The sequence below is a fragment of the Myotis daubentonii genome, chromosome 7 (genome assembly GCF_963259705.1).
Source record: "Myotis daubentonii chromosome 7, mMyoDau2.1, whole genome shotgun sequence".
Taxonomy (NCBI): Eukaryota; Metazoa; Chordata; class Mammalia; order Chiroptera; family Vespertilionidae; genus Myotis; species Myotis daubentonii.
Window position 1 is genome coordinate 77,840,483 of NC_081846.1, and position 17,327 is coordinate 77,857,809.

Here is a 17,327-nt window from a genome sequence, read left to right on the forward strand (position 1 = left end):
CTACGCACCAACGCTTTCTTTCCAGTTCCATTTCAGACCCGGTTGGTTATTGCTTCATTGTGGGGATGATGTTAAAGGACCTTGGTTTTCCTACTGGAAAGTCAATCTAACCCAGTTTAATTAGATCCTACAGTGTCACCACCTGAAAAGTTTGTTACATAGTCTCTCTAAGGTTTGGGCACGATTACTTATGTATATGAGAAAAAATTTTAAAACAATAACAAAATCCCCCCACGTATTCCAGTGTTTACAGTTTTGACTGTCCAGTAACTATAATCTCTATTGCTTATACAATATTTCTTTTTACTTTTGTCCTATTTTAATGTCATTAGTTTAAAATAAATTGTGAAAACAAAACAAAAAATTGTACTTAATTGCTCAGTGGGTAGATACTTATTTAATTTTTACAAGAGACTTGAGAAAGGTGAGAGGTTAAAAGTAGAGACACACTAGGCTGTGTTTATTTTGGGCTACAATCTTGCATGTGATGGGAGCGTCAAGGTTAACAGGAAGAGCTAAAGGCCTTAGTATTTCACTATCAGAGGGCCCCAAACTCCTCTGAAGTCTCCAACTACAAGAAGCGGGTTATACTAAGTGGCCTCATAAACCTCAGACTGCTTTTCCTATAACTTATAGTATGATTTGAGGTCTTCACTTATTTGTAGGGTGAATTAGGTCATTGCCACATGTAGTACTAGCTAAACCTGGCCCACTGGTGGGATAAAGCTAGACTGGATAAGGGGAGAGGATCAGCATGTGTAACTTTCAGGGCACCCTGGTCACTTCACTCCAAGAACATCCCCACTTAGGCCACTCTCCACCTTCACATCCCAAACACTGATAAACCTCACCAAAATGAACAGGGACAAGTTGTCAAAATTCTTACAAACCCTTGTTTTAAGTTGGTGGACTAGGCATATTTGGTAAGGTTTCTATAGCTGGATTTTTTTTTTTTTTAACTGGCTACCATTTCAACATGTCACAACTACAAACTTGAGGTGCATTCTAACACCAGTTGTCAGACTGTTAAAGTCAAGCTGCTGCTTCAGGTTTTGAGAAATACATGTGAAATGAAGTCCAGCTGAGGTAAAACAGGTTTTACTTTGGTCAACATGCTTACATGGGTTTCTGTGAGTATACTTTCCTTCTTTCTCTCCAATTTGTACAGTTCTTTCTCATAGTTGAGAGGAATTTAAGGGATATGTTGTCTCTTATTTTACTTACAAGCATACCTCATTTTATTGAGATTTGCTCTACTGCATTTCACAGATGTTTGGTGTTTTTTTCTCTTTCTCTTTCTTTTCTTTTTTTTTTTTTTAAATTGAAGGCAAGACCCTCCACCAGCAAAAGGTTTGCAACTCACTTTATTGCAGTGCTTTGGAACTGAATCTGTAATCTGAGTTATTCCTGTATTTGTGGATCTACATAACATGAAACATCATTTTGTTTAAGTACGGCTTACATTTAAAATTTTTAGTTGGGATCTTTAGTATGATTTAAAATCTGAGTGGTCTTACCTTATTTTGGAGCAATTATTTACGTTCAAGCCTATTAAACCTTATGGGGAAAGGGCAGGGAGTCAGATGTTTGTACTATGTATACAAATCACAGTAATGGACATGTGTCTTTGGTATTAACAAACTTATCCCTCTTTTATGGATATAGAATTCTGAAGTATTGGAATATTAAACAGACCCTTCAAAACTTTAAAGTTTCGCCCTAGCTGGTCTGGCTTAGTGGATAAAGCGTCAGCCTGTGGACTGAAGGGTCCCAGGTTCGATTCTGGCTAAGGGCATATGTCTGGGTTGCGGGCTCGATCCCCAGTAAGGGGGGTGCAGGAAGCAACCAATGATTCTCTCTCATCATTGATGTTTCTCTCTCTCCTCCCTTCCTCTCTACAATCAAAATATTTATATATATATATATATATAAACTTTAAAGTTTCAATAGGCCAGCCTTGGTCCTAAGAAGAGCTTTCTGTTGGTCAGTTAAGACAGGAGATTGGAATTAGTTCTCATCATTGCCCAAGTGTTTGACACTTAGAGCTTTCTCAGTAGAGTCTGGAAGGAGACTGGGAGTGCAGATATGTGGAGTTGGGAGGGCTAGCATTCATTGAGTTCTTATTAGAAAAACGCACATCATTTACTTCTGGCTGCTGTTTGGATTGGTAGTTAGTAATTCCATTTTATTAAGGAACAGGGCTCAGAGCTACATGATCTTCTCAAGGTCATCCACTGGCAGGTGGGTGTTGGGACTGCCACCCAGACTTGTCTGACTTTGGAGCGCTTTCCCTGCTGCCTCCCAGATGCATGGTTTAAAAATAAAATCAGTCACATCGTTAAATTTTACTCAAACAAAACTTCACTGGGATGCTGATAAATCCACCAGTCCTGTTAGTGGTTTTGATTACATTAATGGTGTGAAAAGCTTTTCACTTGGCAGTATTGTCTTCCCCTCTGACCACCTCCATTTTTACCAAGCACAATGCCCATTTTCACATTCAGAGGTGCATTTCATTATGGGGTGAATCTTCCTGCATGCTCTGGGCCCCAAGCTCAACCAAAGGAAATGTAACTGCCCAAGTAAACTTCTAAAAGCAGTTCCAGTTCTATGGCCTTTGTGGCCATTTCTCAGTGGCTGAATTAGGAGTTGCCATAGTGGGAAAGAGTGATCTTGAGAGTATGGGACTGGGAACATGCTGTATTCCACTCAACCGCTCTACTGATTCTCCTGCATGACCACTACACCAGCCCTGGGACTTCCAGTGTAATGAGTTGTTCTGAGATGAAAAACCCACTCAATCAGCTCAATGAGCAGCCATAAGCCTCCATCACCTACTGGTTTGTCTTTATTCCTCATACTTGCTGCACTTGTGTTAATTCAAAGCAGCTACATGATGTAGAAACTTGCATTTAAAAAGGCTTTCCAGCTGATACGTGAACTTGAAACCACCCAGTGTTGGTAGTCTACATCTTCACTGGTTCTCAACAAAGTTAAGTCTTTGTGAATGGCATCAGTCTGAGGTGGGAACAGCAGACACTCAGAGCAAAAGCTCTATTAGACTGTCCTATTGCCATGGCTGCCAAACTTGTGAAAAACCACGGCTGAAGTCATCCCTAAAGCAGTTGCTACTACAGGTTATGACTTCAAAGATTAAAAAAACTGAGTTCAGGCATATGTCTAGACATTTATATGGTTTAAATAAGCCTCTTAATTTCATGGCAAAATGATAAAAACCCTAACTAGTGAGGTTCTCCACTGCTTTGAGAGGTGATGTTGCAGGGAGGGAATAGGCCGATCCATATAGTAGTTAAAACAAAACTGCACAATTTTAAAAAATGATATTGAAAACAGTAGAGGACCAATGAGGGAAGAAACAATGGAGTAGGATGAATCACTAAATGGAATTACTAAGTCTGGTTAACTGGAATTACTGACTTTATAACATTTCTAAATAAAACTCATGTAATTTATTATAAGCCAATGATAACACCTTATTGGTGTTATCAACACAAGATGAAGACAAATCTCTTAATGTGATTTCAAAACATTTCAATTTGGGCTTCAAATGCATTTTGGAGGAAGTGGCTTTTCTACCCTAGTTCTTTATTATTAAAGCCATGCAAGGCTTCCATTTCTTTCAGGTGGAAGGTGCAGGAAATCAGTGGAGATGGGAGGGTGCGGGAGGGGGTTGAAGAGCAGCAATATTAAAGTAGTTTAATTAGATTTTTATGGTTAATCCCCCTTCCATATAATTGCAACTACTTACTCTTTGGTTTTTGTGGAGGTGACAGAAGAGGTTAAACAAAAAAATCCCGAAGTATGAGTTAGCGTGAACCACCCCAGTTCTGTAGAGGGGAGGCATGCAGTGCTTAAGCACATGGTGACGTTCATGCACCTCGACTGGCCTTCACCATTCTCCCTAATACCCAAAACATACGCCTCTATTAGGCTGCTCTTCCATATCATCACCCACACCTTAAACCTTGTACCCCATGATAGGTACTATCACCAGCATGTTGTAGGGAAGAAAGTGGTGGAGCCGAGATTGGGATGCGGGCAACCTGATCCCTGAGACCATACTCCTTGATGGTACCTGAAGTTACTCAGCGTAAGTTACAGTAGGAGACCTGATTTCCCACATTTCCCGGGGACTGAAAGTTATTTCTGATTCACATTAACAAGACATATTAGAGCCTTGGATTTATGTTGTGAATACACAAATTTTATTAATTCCTTGTAATAGATACTGAGCTGAAATTCAATGACTAATTGAATTCATGCCGTATACACATATTCCTGTCTTGGGTTTTCTATCACCAAACATCTCATTCAATAGTTCTTGGGGGATTCAGAAAATGAAACCCCATTATTGACAACAAAATGAGTACATGTGAAGTTTTTCAAACCTAGTGAAACTGCTTGAAAATAATAACGTACTCAACAATAGGCAAATCAAATTAAACCAACAACTGAACAGGTTTAAGGGAGGCTTCCCTCAAAAACTTTGAAGAGAAATTAGTCTTCAGAATTTACTTTTGAGACTGATGGATCACAGTGAACAAGTCACCTTTATAAGAAAAAATTGTTCCTAGCCACACAACCTTCAATGTACCTTGTGTACCAACCTAAGAACCGTTAGGCAGAACAGATACTGTTAAATTACATAGACCACAAAAAGGGCCACAAAAAGAGCCGCAGGCGCAAAGGCTAGCTCTGTGCAACTCTACATTGTGGAAAAATGAATGCATGGCATCAGACTGAAAACACTTTGAGCATCCCAGACCCACTGGCTGTAAAGATGTTTCAGAGGCAAATTTCTTTTACAAAATAAGCAACATGTCAGCTTACACTGATCAAATTTCAGATATTAACATAGCTGAATTTAAATTCTCAAATGAACACATTTGTATAGTAACTTGGCACCCTGAGCAGCCAGGGACAGAATGTGCTGCTTTTCTAATGTAAAAATGCCTGTCTAAATCAGCCCATTATAAAAGAATTCGTGCACGGGTGGGGTCCCTTGGCCTGGCCGGCAACTGGGGCCGATCAGGGCTGTCTAGTCCAGTCCGGGGTGGGGGAGGGGCAAGAGGTTGGCTGGCCGCAGGATGTTGGCGGTGGGAGCACACTGACCCCTGGGGGCAGCTCCTGCATTGAGCGTCTGCCCCCTGGTGGTCAGTGCGCATCACCGGCCGGTCGATCAGTCAACCAGTAGTAATGGTCACTTAGGCTTTTATATATATGATGGGCACATGAGACAGCAAGATGCCTACAATTACCAACAATTTAGGCATGTTACTAGGTGAGGAAACAATTACTTTCTATTTAGATAAAATTTGGGAAGAGTGAGATTTCTTGACAATACAACCAACCTTCTTCCTTTACAGATAATATACCGTGTTAAAAAAGTCCTTATTTCCAAAGCCCTAAAATATCTCATCAACCAAGGGTACTTAAAGAGTACATAACAGTCATTCACTGTTTATTTCTAAGGTTGGTTATAGGGATAAAAATCAGCCATTTTAACTGATCAAATATAACAAAAATGTGCTTTAAGTGCTTTTAAGGCAAGGCATTCAATAACAAAAAAACCACTTTAAATTGGTTATCTAAAATAGAACTCAATTAGTCATTTCTTTAGTTCTAAGGGGACAGACAGGCCAAAATTAAGGTATCCAACTGACAAGAGGAAAATTCTGATGTCCTATCCCAAATTAAATTACATCAGGCTGGAGTGTGGGAGAGACAGGAAATAAATCAGTTAACAGAGCCTAGGAATGAAACCAACAAGACTGTTCATATTCCTGAACGTATGTTGAAACTGGGAATTAACGTCCAGGTTCCTATGATCTAGAGAACAGCCGTCATCAGGTGATGTCTCATCCAGTTTACACATGAATATGCCAAACTGTTGCCCACAACCAACACAAAAGCACCAAATACCTTTCCTTTACAGCCTATCCTAGGATGGTCCCCGTTTCACCTTTTCCAGCCCCTTTTATCTAGAGCCAATGTGAATTCTTTCATAACCTCTTACACTTTTCTTCCCCAAACTCATTGTATGAAAGAGCCTCACCCACCCCAGGATGGTGGCTTAGACTGTACGCCCCAGGACCCGACCCTTACTCTGGCCAGTCCTCTTTTTCAGAAAACCTTTCAGTTTTGAAGATTTCTAAGAGTACAAAGCAATGTAAACACCCCTCATGAAATTTTGTATGAAATCAGGTATCACGGTAGAAATTTTCTTGGACTCTTATGAACTCTAATCAGAATGAATAGCAGGCTCATAGGAAGAGCCAGCTGCATCTATAAGTACACTCAAAGATAAAATTAGGGATGATTTATATGACTTTTCAGTATTTAAAAACCTGCAATAAGAAAGGAACCTCGGATTTAAACAAGAAAAAATAACTAGGATTTTTGCAAGGTCTTCCCAATAAAGACTACTGCCAGTTTTGTAAAGTAGGCCTCCAGGAAAATTTCTGTGAAAAGATATTCCTTTGTTTTGGTTCTAAAATACTGTTTTAAAGTAGCTAAGGCAAATATTAGGGGGCACAGCTCAATGTTGGAAAGTTGGTTGAAAGAGGTAGAAGTAAAGCCTTTGTATGCAGTGTGCTTCTGCATAAAGGTAACAACCTATGACCTGGGGAGAACACAACTAAAAAATGAATCACTCTTTTATACGCTGTTAAAAGATAATGCTTTTTAATATTTCAAATAGTTTTAAAAATCTCATCAAAAATGTTTCACCTTAACAGTACTTTGCACACGTGGAATTTCATACCTAAATTTGGTGATACTATTTTGGTTCATTTATGGCTACTTACAAGAAGACTCAGAAATAATGTCCATTCTCTAGAGTCTTTTTCTTTGGTTGAGCCTACTGGGACCAGGCTAATGAAACAGCTAAAGCAAATTCATGGTAATATGAATTATGTGAATTTTCACTGAATGGAATTGAAACTTAAAAGGATTTCCATATTTATCCCCTTCATGGTTTTGGAAGCTAATGTCCCGTTCAGAAGTTAAAGAGTTTGAACAGCTCACACAATCCTGTAAAAATTACAACTGGCTGCCCTTTAATAAATAAAGTCATTGTAAAGATTTACATTTACAGAGTGAAAAGTGAATACATAGCATTTTAAATTCAATTTTGGAAGTACTAATAAGTACTGACCCATAACAATATACACTAGCCAACTTTTTAACTGTCCATCATTAGCACCAATAAAGATTCAACAAAATTACTTTTATTCCCACATCTCAAAACAATTCTGCAAATTCTTTGTGAAGTTTAAGTATAGTCACAGACCTTAAATATTCACATTGTTTTCTATGTCATACTGAAAATATGTTCACTAATTTTCTGGATATTCTTTACAAAATCTTATTAAAATTCCTGGTATTATCATCCCTAAGTATACAGTAGCATAACCACACTATGTAGTTTCACATGATAGCTCCTTAGAGGTTTCACATCTAAATTACCAAGAACAAAACCCTTCCCTCCCTCATTCTGTACTCAGCTTAATTCTATATACTAGTCCTTGGATTATGTACCACTGTCAAAGTATAACTGCATCAAAATTATGTTTGTGGATAACAATAATATGCCATACAGAACAACAAAGTTACACATAATGACAAAGATTACTAAAGTTATGCAAGACAAACAAATGTTAGGACATGCTAGCTAGGGAAAGTCCCTAGAAAGAAGCTCCTACTATACTAAATTCAAATAACATTAACAAAATAACAAACAATTATCTTTTAAAAAATTATAAAGCTATTGGCAAATTAGGTAATTGCTAAATAAAAGTAGAGCACAAGATTAAACTCTCATATTTACAACTGCAACATACTTGAATAAAATTACAATTGTGCACATATCAGTGGCTTTTTAAAACAAAAATAAATCATATACATAGAGGAAAAATGAAGACAGCTTTCAGTTCAACAGAAGCTGAATTCAACCCATCTCAAAGATACTCAACAGCTCAAAGATTTACCACAGAATAAATAGAAGACTCACTGATAAACCAGGGCCCTATTACTGCTGTTTAAAACAAATTTTAAACAAATTAATGTCTATTGTTTATTCAAAGTCAGATGACTGTGCCAATATGACCTCAACAGGACTATACTGAGACGTGCAAACAAATGTAAAACCTCCACTAGCTGTCTACCTTTTTTTCCTCAGAGGTTCCTGATAAGCTATAAATACAGATACAATGCACAGTGATCTTTTTATTTATTGTTAGAATATAAAAGAACTGAGAGAGTAATAGTTTTAATTTTATTTTTAAAGGAAGACTGAATTTACCTGAAAAAGAAATGTGGCATCACACACAAACAAGCTTGAGGGGAGGAGTATGTTTGAGAATACACTGTCATTCCGAATGCTGAAGGAAACGCGATCCCTATTTACTGTTAAACTATGTAGTGTGACGTTTTTTCTTTAAGGAAAAAAACTTAATTTTTCACTATGTACTTTTTGTGAATTTAGTTTTCAAATCACAGTAATCTACATAACCATTATTAACAGCTCTGTGTTATAGTACTGCAACAAACCAACAAACATTTAACTGCACTTCACATCAAGAGTATGTAAACTTAATTTTTTCCTCTTCAAGCCTTCAGAAAACTAGGGGCTATTTCAGCAGCCGATCTGGTCAGAACCTCTGAAGGCAGGTCAGTGCCTCACAGTGTAAGTGACCATCTGTGGCACTGCATACCCATCAGGTACTGAAGCGTCCCCCTTCAGAGGCTTCCAGTAAGGCCTAGAGTTTAAGGTTAACATGAAAAGTGCCACCTTTGTTTTAGATTAGTGATGGACTCTGACAAGATAAAATAAAGTTATTCTGTATATTGTTATACTTACAAGCAGCTCCAATCCTGAGTATTTATGGTAATATCTAAACATACAAAAATGTATGTACATTTTTCTCCACTTTCCTGTAAACTGTTTTCAGTATACTGTTTTATCCCTTTAACATTGAAACATGCAAATCATACATACAAGTATAAATACACAAAAGAAAACAATTTACACTCATTCAAAAGTCAAGCAACAACAAAAATAATATAGCTACAGTTTTCAAATTATAAATAACAAATGCTTGAGGCATCTTATATTCCTAGAAGCAGCCAGCCATTCATCCTAATGTTCTCAGCTGCAATTGTAGAAATACTGAGTTTTGCACCTTCCATGCTTTTACAGTATTTATAACACTATCATATGTGGAGATAAAGACTTGTTTACTATAATCTCTTCTTTTCAGAATGAAGAATAAAGCAGCACTTACAAATATTGAAACAGTGGCAGCAACGGCAGGTGTTACCACTGCTAGATCAGGAGGATTCCATTCTAACAATCTTTAAATTAAAAAAGGAAAGGAAAAATTGACCTAAACAAACAATTACATGTTCATTCCTTGGGCACTTAACAGCGAGTCCAGCATGTCGTATGTGTCTTTGTAGTCCATATGCTGGCTGTTTGTACTGTACTCGTGATGGACATCAGGACCGTTGGTCTCCACTGGCTTCTTGTCCAGTTTCACGAGGGTGCTGAGATGTCCGTAGCCCACCTGGTATGTGACAGGGGGAGGAGGGGGTAAGGGATGGTTAAAAACAGAGTTGTGAGAGGATATATACTGCTTAACAGAGGAGGAAGAACTAGATGAACTACCTGAACTTTTGGAACTTTTGCTCATTTTGGCGTGATGGTTGTGAGATGCATCATTGACATGCAGCTTCTTCCTTGAAGAGCTGGAACTAGAGGAAATGCCATCACTGCTCAGGCCAACAGGACTCCTCAGAACAGTGGGTGGTATTCCATCAGCACTGTGTTTACTGCCACCACTGCTGCTGCCACTGTGTGAGTGGGAATGCTTGTGACTGCTGGGGTGATGGCGGTTGGAGGGATGTTCCTTGTGCTTATCTTTATGGTCTCTGCTAATATGTGGGCTGGAATGCTTGCTCTTCCCACTGCCTTCATCAGAAGAGCTGTGCCTTTCTGAAGAAACTTTTATCTTCATTTTCAGTTCTTCTTTACTGGCACTTTTATCAGTGGGTGGTAATGGGATCCGTAATTTCAGCGATCCACTTTTTTCCTTCTTATCTGCCATATATTTTTCAGGTTTTTCTGCATTTGTGATGGGAATTTTCATTTTAATGGGAGAAGTTACAGAGCTGCTGCTGGTTGCCTGCGACTGAACGTGTTTGTGTTGCTGTTCTGCCTGGGCAGCTATATAATGATCCCTGACATCCAGATCAAGGGTTTCTAGCTTACGTTTTTCTCTGTATTTATCTAAAGACATCTTCTGAGGAATAACTCCTGGAGTAGCAGATATTGGTCCATGGTGCTTACTGCTCCCTGCTTTATGAGTATATTCTTGCTTAATAGAAGAATGATCAGAAATTTTGTCAGGTCTGTGATGCAATCCTGAATGCAGGGAGAGAGAAGGTCCCTGCTGGAAGTTGATGTTGTACTGGCTACCAGACAGAGATGTCTCCTGTTTCTGTGAATATATCTGCTCGGTCCTTGCTGATTCTTGATGTTGAGGCCATTCTTGGTGTGACGACAAACTGTATGAGGTACCTGGCATTCCTGTTGCTAGTACTGACAAATTATCAGACGTATGGCTGTCTTGAACAGAAATATTTCCTGAATTCAGAGGTACTGGTGCAGGGAATGCTGATGTAGATGGTTTCTGAAAACTTGGGTTTGCAGGCACACCAGCAACACTATCTACTAAAATGGAATTTTGGACCAGAGATGAACCAAGAAGCGGTGTTTCCGATACTTGTCTATCTACTTTTGGTTTCTTAGCCGCCTGATCAGCCTATTTAAATAAAACACAAAAGAAGCAATGACAACAAAGGAATTTAGTACACAATTCTTTGGTTATAAAAGTTCTGTATTTATAAGCATAAAACAAGACTATAAAATGAAAGCACTAATTTTGGAATTCGATACACAACCTAGCCACCATTTGAGAAAGCAACTTAACTTGTCTAGGCTTTAACTTCCCCATTTGTAAAATGAGAATATTTCCATCATTGTGAGGTTTATAAAAAATTTATAAAATACTCGGCAAAGTCCATTGGACATAGTAGTTGAATACAATATATGTGTATATAGCTTCTGATACATTATAATTATTCAGGAATACTGGAAATAAGAATATTTAACTCCCAACATTAAACTGGTTAGCTTTGTAATTGTTAGATAAATGACAAACTGATAATCTTTTAAACCCTGCCAATTCTCTTACCCTCCAGTTTCGAATCTTCTTCAACCTACTAGGCGTTTTCTCCAGTATCTGTAGAAATTCATGTGTTAACTCTAAAAATAAAATTTAAATTTATAACTTAGAAGGTGCCTTTATGATTTAAATTTCTCTCAAGTGAGCAATATTAAAAAAGTTCTCAAGAGTTCATCTACTTCACTATCACCCTCCTATTCAACCTTCAGCATTTACAGTAGACATAGCTCTGAACTAGTATTTTTAAAGAAAATCACTCTCACACCCAAATTTTATATGCTTGCTCACAATCTCTGGAAAGTTTAGTAGCATTAAAAAAATATTCCCCCAAAATAAAAACCTCCACTAAGCAAAAACAGTAATAATATTTGTTGCAGGCAAGATCCATCAATAGATTTAAAATTAGTGGGCAAAAGTTTGAGGAAAAAGAAGGATATTTGTATAATCCCAACGTATCTTCTTCAAGATATTAATTGCAAAGAGAAAAACAGTAACTTTACAATGGAGAAACACAGTAAATACCATCTTAACCAAGTAATGATGGCTATCATTATTAGCAATAAGAGGTATCAACATGATGTACCCCTATAAGATCTAATCTAATAATAGACAAACATGGTAATTGACCGTACCTTCGCTACGCTTCCCATAGGCGAATCAGGGCGATATACAAATTAACTGCTAAGGTGGCGGTTAACCGCCAACAAAGATGGTGGCTAATTTGCATGCTGTAGGCAGGGTAGGGCAGCGCAAGCCGACATCCAGGCCCCCGTGTGCGACTGGGGGGCGGGCGGGGGCTGAGGTGAAGGCAAGCGGTGCCGATCGCCTCACCGGAGCCCTCACCCGCCCACCGGAGACAGGGGGCCCACTCCCGTGTGCGACCCAGGGGCGGGCGGGGGATTGGCGGCATCGCTTACCTTAGCATGAGCCCCGCCTGCCCACCGGGAGCTGGCCAGCCCAGGGCCAGGAAAGCGGGATGCGACCCTGGAGCGCTGGAGCTACCTGGGCTCTCCCTGCTGTCCGCGCTTCATGAATCGCAAGTTTCCGCAGAGGCGGTGGCTGCAGGATGCAGAGTGGGAAACAGGGGAGCGGGCAGAGCGCGGCTCGGCCTCGGGCTCGACGGAAGAGATATCCCCAGCGGGCAGCAGCTGCCCCTGCCGCAGGGGAGATCTCCTCTGCGCCGGTGCCCTCTGTCGAGCCCGAGCCTCACTCGGCCTGCTCCTGTCTCCCGCTCTGCGTCCTGCAGCTGTCGCCTCCGCGGAAACTTACGATTCATGAAGCACGGGCGGTGTGGTGGAGGAGGCACCTAAGAAGTCCCCAGCCGCCAGCGCCAGGAGCTGGGAACTTTGTGCCGGGCGCTCCTGGTGGGGCCATGGCAGAGGGGAGCTGGGACTCTGGCCACCACCGCCGCCGCCGCCCCCCAGCTGGCTTCGGGCGCTTGGTGCACTGGCTACTGCTGCTGCTTTGGCTGCTGGAAGCTCCGCTACTGCTTGGGGTCCAGGTGAAGGAGGCTGGCCAGGGGCCTGGTCCAGGTCAGCAGCCCCTGCCGCTGCCGCCTCAGCAGCAACAGAGCGGGCAGCAATACAATGGTGAGCAGGTCCTGAGCCCCGTCCACCCGCCGGGGACACGGGGCCCTCTCTGAGAGAGAGAGAGAGAGAGAGAGAGAGAGAGAGAGAGAGAGAGAGAGAGAGGGAGGGAGAGAGGGGAGAAGCGGAATTTGGCACCCCACAGCCCTCCCTGATCGACCACTGTGATTCTAAGCCAGCGAGGCCTGCCTTCAGGCCGCAGCTCCAGGTCCCTCATCCCCACCCAAGGCCCGAGAGCACAGTGCTGGGCAGGGGCACCCAGGGGTTCAGGAATGCAGCGCGAGGGGCAGGCACGAGGTGCGGGGGGAGGGCTGTGTTTATACCGCCAAGTTCCCCTCTTCTGCCCTGGCCTGCATCCCTCCTCCTTCCCCTCGAGGCCCAGCTCCTGCCTACATGCTTGCTGGGCAGGCCCAAGTGCACCGGGGAGTGAGCCATGGCAATCAGGATGGCCACTTCCTGGGATGGGATGGACAGACCACGGGGATTCATGAGGGTGATGAGGCCCGTGGGGCATGCGCCGCCCTCCGGCGGTGGAGGTGGCTGGCCAAGCCGAGTCTGGCTTCAGTGGTGCCAAGTGGGAGCCCGAGGCCACCCCAACCCCCACAGATCCTGGGCAGACGGTGGCTCAGTGGAGAGCGGTGTCTCCATGCATGGTGCCCAGGGGGGCTGTGAGCTGCTGCAACCCCGCCCCACGCTTCAGGGAGGGGGAGAAGGCTCGCAGCCACCAGCACCCTAGGCTGCACTGACTGGCCTGTGCCTCAGCCTGCCAGGTTGGCAGGGTCCAGAGCAGGTGAGCTGTTCCCTTCCCCCAGTGGGAGAACAGGGAGGAGAGCGCTGGGTGCAGGGAGGGGACCTCAGCTGGGATCCTCCTGGTGTGGGGAAGGGGCCCAGCCTGGGCCCGGTGGGGAGCTTAGGAAGTCTGGCTAAACAGGCGCTGGTTCATACCAACTCTTACTCTGCCATCTTCCTCCAGCTCTTCAAGCTAGCCCCCCTGCCCCACCTGTCCGGGGGAACGGACTCTGGGTGACCTCCCTGAGCTCAGACTGTGGACCCAGAGACCTCAAGGAAGAGTGCCCGGCCGGGCCCGGGCAGGGGCCGGTGCAGAACTACCAGGGCAGAGTTGCTTTGGTGTCTTGGTGAAGTCTGCAACTGACCCAAGGAGGAAACCTGAGAGGGGAAAGGCTGGGAGGCATGAATTGCCAGCACTTTAGCCACTTGAAATCAGCTCCACTTGGAATGTGAGGCGGTTGTATGTTCAGCTGAGAAGTGAGGGGGCTGAACTCCACCATCGCCGGGCTCCTGTCAGTCCGAGGCCTAAGCGTCCACCATGACAAGGAAAGAACAGAGCAAGGGGCCTGGAGGAAGGGAGGACAATTGAAGAAAACCGTGTCTAGACTTTCCCCAGCCCTCTCCTTCTTTCTGCTGCCTACAAGAGCCCCAGGCCCGACCACAGTTCTGTCTCCACCTTTTAGTCCCCTATTCTCCAACCACAGAGGAAAGAAATAAGGACGGAGTCTGTGCTGCCTTCAGAAAGTATCTATGTACCTGATCGGCCAGTTGCCTTCCACAGAGGGAGGCCAGGCTGCGGCTTAGGCCTGCTTCCCACAGTGACATCATTAGGACATCCTGTGAGAGCTCCCAGACTGTTAGATGGGGCAGGCTGGGCTGAGGGATGGCCCCCGAGTGCACAAATTTTTGTGCATTGGGCCTCTATACTAATAAAAGGGTAATATGCTAATTAGACTGGACGTCTTCCGGATGACCATCCAGATGTCCTTCCTGACAAAGCCGGGCCCAGGCGAAGCCACCTGCCCACGGTTCTGGACGCTGGTGCCTGCGGTTGCGGCCCAGGAGAGGGAGAAAAGCCATCCGCCCCGCGGTCCCGGGAGCCGGTGCCTGCGGCCTGGGAGAGGGAGAAAAGCTGCCTGCACCATGACTGTGGCTGGCCCGGGTGAAGCCGGCCCAGGTCCCGGGTGCCTGTGGCTGGCCAGAGGGAGGGAAGCCTGGGTCCTGGGTGTCTGTGGCCGGCCAGAGGAGGGAATCCTGGGTCCCGGGTGTGGGGCCGAGGCAGTTAGGGGCGATCAGGCGGGCAGAGGTGGTTAGGGGCAATCAGGCAGGCGAATGGTTAGGAGCCAGTGGTCCTAAATTGTGAGAGGCAGTCAGACATCCCCTGAGGGGTCCTGGATTGGAGAGGGTGTAGGCTGGGCTGAGGGACCCCCCATCCCTGGTGCATGAATTTCGTGCACCGGGCCTCTGGGGCATTGATAAAATGCATTTTTGTGTTTCTAGATGTCCTCAGTTGCAACAGGCATAAATCCTATTTTCCATTAGCTTCAAATTTTGTGAAGGAAGTTGGGGAAAGCCCACAAAAAGAATAAGCTAAAACCCAACATACTAGTTTAGGCACATCTATTAAGTAAGAATGTTATCTATTTCTTTTCTGAAATTTATAATACATAGCTAAAATGTCTTAATCTCCAAGAATCTCCTACCTCTGGCCAACTTCTCTTACGTCTTAACCAGAGAAATTTCTTATCAGGAGACCCTCAAATCCAGGTTCAATTTAGAGAACTTGTACCCCCAATTTTCCCTTGTCAACTCACATTTAATGATGTAAGACAACAATGGCACATTTCATCAGTGGAACTACAGAGCAAGAACTGTTACCCAGAAAATACCACTAGTTCATTGCTTCATATCTTCTGCAATACCTGACTTTGAGTCTGTACATTTTAAACTCAACAAAACTAATCTTTGAGTTTGAAAAAGCCTCAAAAGGCTTGAGATATTCAGTGGTGGTTAATATATGTACACTTTATTTTTTTTAGGCTAATGAATCCTTATTTTCATCCTGTGTTCATTTGATCATGTAATTATTCTTTAAAATCTATTAACAAATTGTTAAAAAAGAATTATAGTTATGTTTTTAAAGTCTATTTTTTGAAATACAAACTAAAATATTAATACATGAAATAATGATATCTGGGATTAGCATTAAAATAATTATAGGGGAGCCCTGGCCGCTGTGGCTCAGTTGGTTGGAGCATTGTGCTGTACACCGAAAGATCGTTGGTTCGATTCTCGGTCAGGGCACATACCTAGGTTTCGGGTTCAATCTCCGGTGGAAGTGTATACGAAAGGTAACCAATCGACATTTCTCTCTCCCTCTCCCTTTCCCTCTCTCTAAAATCAATAAAGGCATGTCCTTGGATGAGGATTAAAAATTAAAAACTGCAGGGGAGGAAGGAAGCTGAATTGGGCAGAATTGGTAACTATTCAGTTTGGCATGAGTATATGGAATTCACTGGTTTTCAAACCTATACAGAATTAGACAGAATTTTTCCATAATAAAAAGAAATATTTTTTATTTAAAAATGATTATTTTCTCTACTTACCATCTAATAATTCTAAAGTAACTGTAGGATCCACATATTCCCACCAATGTTTTCCATCAGTTGACACAGGAATCTCCCAATTGGACCATTTGCAAGCCAAATGAATGCATACACATGCTATCACTGTTGGTTTGTACTGAAGACAGAAGGTGGTAAGATGTAGACTGTTGTGGCGCATGTTTGAAAATGAAGAGTCATAGAAATTCAAATATGTAAAACAAAGAAAAAACATTTACCAGTAAGATTAGAACAGAAACAGAATTATAAAGGTTTTCTTCTGTAAGCCTAGAGTACAAAACCTTACTTTATTATGTTAAAAGCTAACACTATACTTACAAAATTCCAGCACTAAAAAAACCCTATACATTATGAACATTCCCCATACTCGTAAGCCCGAGTATTATATTAATATTTTATTAATACTAATATATTAATATTTCTGAATTTTGCTTTTACATCTAAATTCAAAGTATTTTTATTTCTTTATAAGTGGAGGTGAAGACATACCTAATACACTTCTATTTCCAATAACCACTATATACCAGTACAACACCTTAAACTTTTTTTGGTGGCATTTTTGTTTCTTTTGTAATACCATGGCAAAAAAGTAATGAAAAAGCTGAGGATTCCTGGTAAAAGTGACACATTTCAACAATGCATTATAATCAGAGATTCTACCATTTGATGTGGCTTAAACATAATTCTCAAGTAAGTTAAAGAGAATTTAACACTTATCTATGTAAATCTCTGTCTTCTTTTTAATAGAGCCACAGAGAAAACTTACCTTTTGCGTAACAGCTTCAAAGCCCAATGTTGCCATGAACTACAAAAATACTTTCTTTCTCCTTCCACTATACTGGGCATGTAGCATGTTACAAGTAGGCTTTTCTAACCAAAGTTTTAAATTTAAGTTTTTTGGGTTCTTTTTGCTTTTGTTGTTCAGAATTCCTCAGAATAGAGGTTAAAGCCCAACAACACATATCTGAGGAAATACATAGATTATTTGCCAATCCAAAATTTTAAATAAAACTTAACAGTGTCACAAAAAAATTAAGGGCCACACAAAGCTGGTTTGGTCC

The 17,327-nt window shown here is 42.1% G+C and overlaps 1 protein-coding gene across 13 annotated transcripts in view; it reads right to left on the reverse strand.

The window, feature by feature from the left end:
- Positions 1-6,688: 6,688 nt before the first annotated feature.
- The window catches only part of CCNT2 (cyclin T2), a 42,005-nt gene continuing 31,366 nt past the window's right edge, over positions 6,689-17,327 (reverse strand). For 10 of the 13 annotated variants that reach the window (XM_059704603.1, XM_059704605.1, XM_059704604.1 and 7 more), the window contains 3 exons: positions 16,249-16,412; positions 11,277-11,347; positions 6,689-10,844 (listed from right to left, as the gene is read on the reverse strand). In XM_059704603.1, the coding sequence (XP_059560586.1) occupies positions 9,420-10,844; positions 11,277-11,347; positions 16,249-16,412 (1,660 nt within the window). In that variant the 3' untranslated portion in view covers positions 6,689-9,419. Of the gene's footprint in view, positions 10,845-11,276; positions 11,348-16,248; positions 16,413-17,327 lie in introns of those variants that run through there. The other 3 variants (XM_059704607.1, XM_059704608.1, XR_009453858.1) reach the window with 2 other exon arrangements.